The sequence below is a fragment of the Astatotilapia calliptera genome, chromosome 11, assembly GCF_964374335.1.
Source record: "Astatotilapia calliptera chromosome 11, fAstCal68.1, whole genome shotgun sequence".
Classification (NCBI taxonomy): Eukaryota; Metazoa; Chordata; class Actinopteri; order Cichliformes; family Cichlidae; genus Astatotilapia; species Astatotilapia calliptera.
This window is the reverse complement of record NC_137432.1, coordinates 12671737-12675151: the sequence shown is the minus strand read 5'-3', so window position 1 is coordinate 12675151 and position 3415 is coordinate 12671737. Positions and strand designations below refer to the sequence as shown.

The following is a 3415-nucleotide window of genomic DNA, read 5'->3' as shown; positions in this document are numbered from 1 at the left end:
ATGAAGGGTTTTAATTGTTTTTTAAAAGCCAGCATTCAGTTTTAGAGGTGTGAAGGGGTGTAACCACATGCCATTCTGCTCTTTGAATTATTTTTGGCATTCTTGATGTCTAGCAGACATCTAGACAAGATAAAGATCTTACTTACAGGACATACAGGAAGCAACATCTGCTCTTCTGGTTTTTTTTACTGCTCATTATCAGACTGCTAACTATTTGGGTGTTAGTTCATCTCTGCAGAATAAAGGCATCACATCATTAAGAACGAAAAACAAAAAGGGGGGAGCCTTGAAGTGCCATTCCTGACTCTACCTGGCTGGAAGAGCCATCATTGAGATATCACTATGCAAGGTGAATACATTTAATAAGTAATCCATTGGTATCCAAATTGGTACTTTTGCAGTGTAATATTTTAATATTTTCTTTTAAATATATCCATGTTATTATGTTTAATGTCTAAGGCTGTGCGCATTCCTGTAGAGATCTAAAACCAATAATACTGTAAAATATTATCTTTTTATTTCTATTTGATAGTTCTATTTCTATATTCTTCGAAAAGTCTTCACAAAAGTGTACAAAATATGTGTATAACCACAATGTCTGTGAAGGTGACCTTTTGCTGTCATCTACAAACATGTCTGTTGAGTTAGACAATATAATAAAAATAATATTTTAAAATTATGTTGATAATCTTAAATAATCTCATTACATGGATATTTTTGTAAAAATGATTATAACATAAAGAAATGGACGAAATGAAATAATAATTTTCAGTGCCCCAGGGTTCTAATAGTACACATTTAGACCGGGCTTATTGGCTTTTAGCCTCATATCACCTGTTTTTATTGTAGCTGATATGGTTTAAATCATAGACAGTATAAAGGAAGTTTAAATATCGTTTTTCATAAAGCAGAAGCATCCGGTGAAAAGTGACGAACGGTGGCTTGACAGACGTACCTGTAACTACCAGCAGGTGGCAAAATAATCCTCATTATCAACTGACTTTGAGGGCCTAAACATACATAACAAAGGAAAATCATTTTCACAAACAGTAATCAGCACCAGTAACTTTTGAACTTTTTCCTGTGTTTCCATGAAAATGATTGAAACTTCATTATTAACATTTAATGCCGTGAGCACTCAAAGTGTTTGAATGCAGCGTTGTAGACAGGTGCTATATCCATTGTACATTAATATTGATGGTCTGTGTTGAAATACTACTACTATACTACAGCTACTACTACTAATAACAGCTCTGTCTCTCTCTCTCTCTCTCCCCAGACGAGAATGCCACAGAAAATGACACATACAATTATACGAGTTACTATGATGAAGGTGTCACACAAGATTATGCTCCTATCAACTTAACTGATATTCAAGATTTCAGTCAAGTGTTTCTTGCCACTCTCTATAGTTTGGTTTTCATCCTGGGCTTCATAGGTAGGTGTGTCCTGTTGTATGTTGGCTGTGAGAACACGTCCTCACTTTCTGGGGACAGAGATAGATTTAGTAAGCTGTTGACTTTAAGGGATTCAGGGGAAAGAGTCTTGTATGTAGGTGTGTAACAGTGATGTAAGAAACACAAAAACAGACATCCTTATTTTACATGTAACAGTGTGACAGATACACTTATCGTGCCTTTTCTCACAAAGGTAACGGACTAGTGGTGTGTGTCCTGGTGAAGCATCGCAATCAGAGCAACCTGACAGACATCTGCCTCTTCAACCTGGCTCTCTCTGACCTCCTCTTCGTCTTCACGCTGCCGTTCTACTCTCACTATGCCAGGGTCGGCCAGTGGACTTTTGGAGACTTCATGTGCCGTTTGTTGTCCGGCTCTCACCAGACTGGCTTCTTCAGCAGCATCTTCTTCATGGTTGTCATGACGCTGGACCGCTACATGATCATCGTGCACGCTCACAGGGTTGCACGTTTTCGCACAATGAGGGCAGCCATCATTCTGACCGTGCTCGTTTGGATGCTGAGCTTGTTTGTCTCTCTGCCGGATTTTATCTCCACACGGGAAATAAAGGAAGAGCCTCAGAAGACTGGATGTAACTATCACAACAAAGTCTGGGAGCGTTACAACCTGTTCACCACAAATGTGCTGGGTCTCGTGATTCCTTTGCTGGTGATGGTAGGTTGCTACTCCAGGATCATCCCCACACTGATGAGCATGAGGACAGCAAAGAGGCACCGCATCGTCAAGTTGATCATCTGTATAGTCGTTGCGTTTTTCTTGCTCTGGACTCCATATAACATTTCTCGTTTCTTGAAGTTTCTTCAGGAAAAGGGGAAAATCCCACGTAATGACACCATGGACAAAAATATAAGGCTGTCAGTGGCAGTAACTGAGGCGTTTGCTTACACTCACTGCTGTCTGAACCCCATCATATATGCTTTTGTGGGAGAGAAGTTTATGAGACGAGCCTTGCAGCTGCTGAAAAAGTTGGTGCCTGGTTACAGCAGAGATTTGTCAGACAGCTCATTCAGGAGGAGCTCAGTTATGTCCAGGGGCTCTGAAATCACCTCCACTTTTAAACTGTAGAAGTTTGAGGGCAGTTGTAACTTGTTTAACATGCAGTTTTCACGTGTTATTACTGCAGAGCATATCTTGTTATTGTTTTTTTGTTCATTTGACCACTTGTATTTGACACATACTGCAGTGTTTTTCACTACAGAGTTTGTGTTTACACCTTTAGATCCTATGATTACAAGGGAATACTTCATTTTTATCATAACATTTCAGATGCAAAGGCTCAAAACTTATCTCCAGTGTTTTTGAGACTATGTAATGCTCGTCCTTCTTCTGCTCAGGCTCAGTGAAACTTGCTGGTGCATTTAACTGAACCTGCTGTTTGCAGCATCCTGTAACAACAAGCTGACACAAACATGCAAAAACAGCATACTGCAACACAAACAAACCAAAGATGGCAATACAGAATGTTCTAGTCTTAGATGAAATAGAAATCCTTCAATCAAATGTATACCAATACGGAGCATTTTCCATATTCACATGTCGTCATTGATAATTGAATCTTATAAAATGATGTGGAGCAAACGTTCCAGTATTGGCAACATTGTATATATGTACAGAATAGAGCTTTACATGCTGGATACATTGTCCTTATTGCTTCAGTGACTTTTACTGTTGTGCCAGACCTTCTTTGAATGAAACTGGTGCATTTTCTTACTTTAATTTACATATTTCTATCTTCAGCCCCATTCTGATGTTTCACTTTTTGCACTTTTTTTGTTTGTTACATCATTTTATGGTTCTTTGCATTTGTAATGACTGAGTCGAGTCAGACACTCCTTTATCTCTTTTGCTGATTTTATATGATAGTTTTCTTAAGACAATAAATGATAATGCAAATCTTCAGCTTACTTCAAATTAAAGTCATAAAGTGGTTTGTCATA

General features: G+C 38.4%; 1 protein-coding gene across 1 annotated transcript; it reads left to right on the top strand.

The window, feature by feature from the left end:
* Positions 1 to 221: 221 nt before the first annotated feature.
* LOC113032069 (C-C chemokine receptor type 2-like) lies at positions 222 to 3415 on the top strand. Its single transcript, XM_080307812.1, has 3 exons — positions 222 to 349; positions 1280 to 1438; positions 1651 to 3415. The coding sequence occupies exons 1-3, from the start codon at positions 343 to 345 to the stop codon at positions 2541 to 2543; spliced, it is 1059 nt and encodes a 352-aa protein (XP_080163938.1). The 5' UTR covers positions 222 to 342; the 3' UTR covers positions 2544 to 3415.

Coding starts and splice junctions, on each gene's coding strand:
- LOC113032069 (XM_080307812.1), top strand. Junction 1,439..1,650: donor TTTCATCCTGGGCTTCATAG/GTAGGTGTGTCC, acceptor TTTCTCACAAAG/GTAACGGACTAGTGGTGTGT.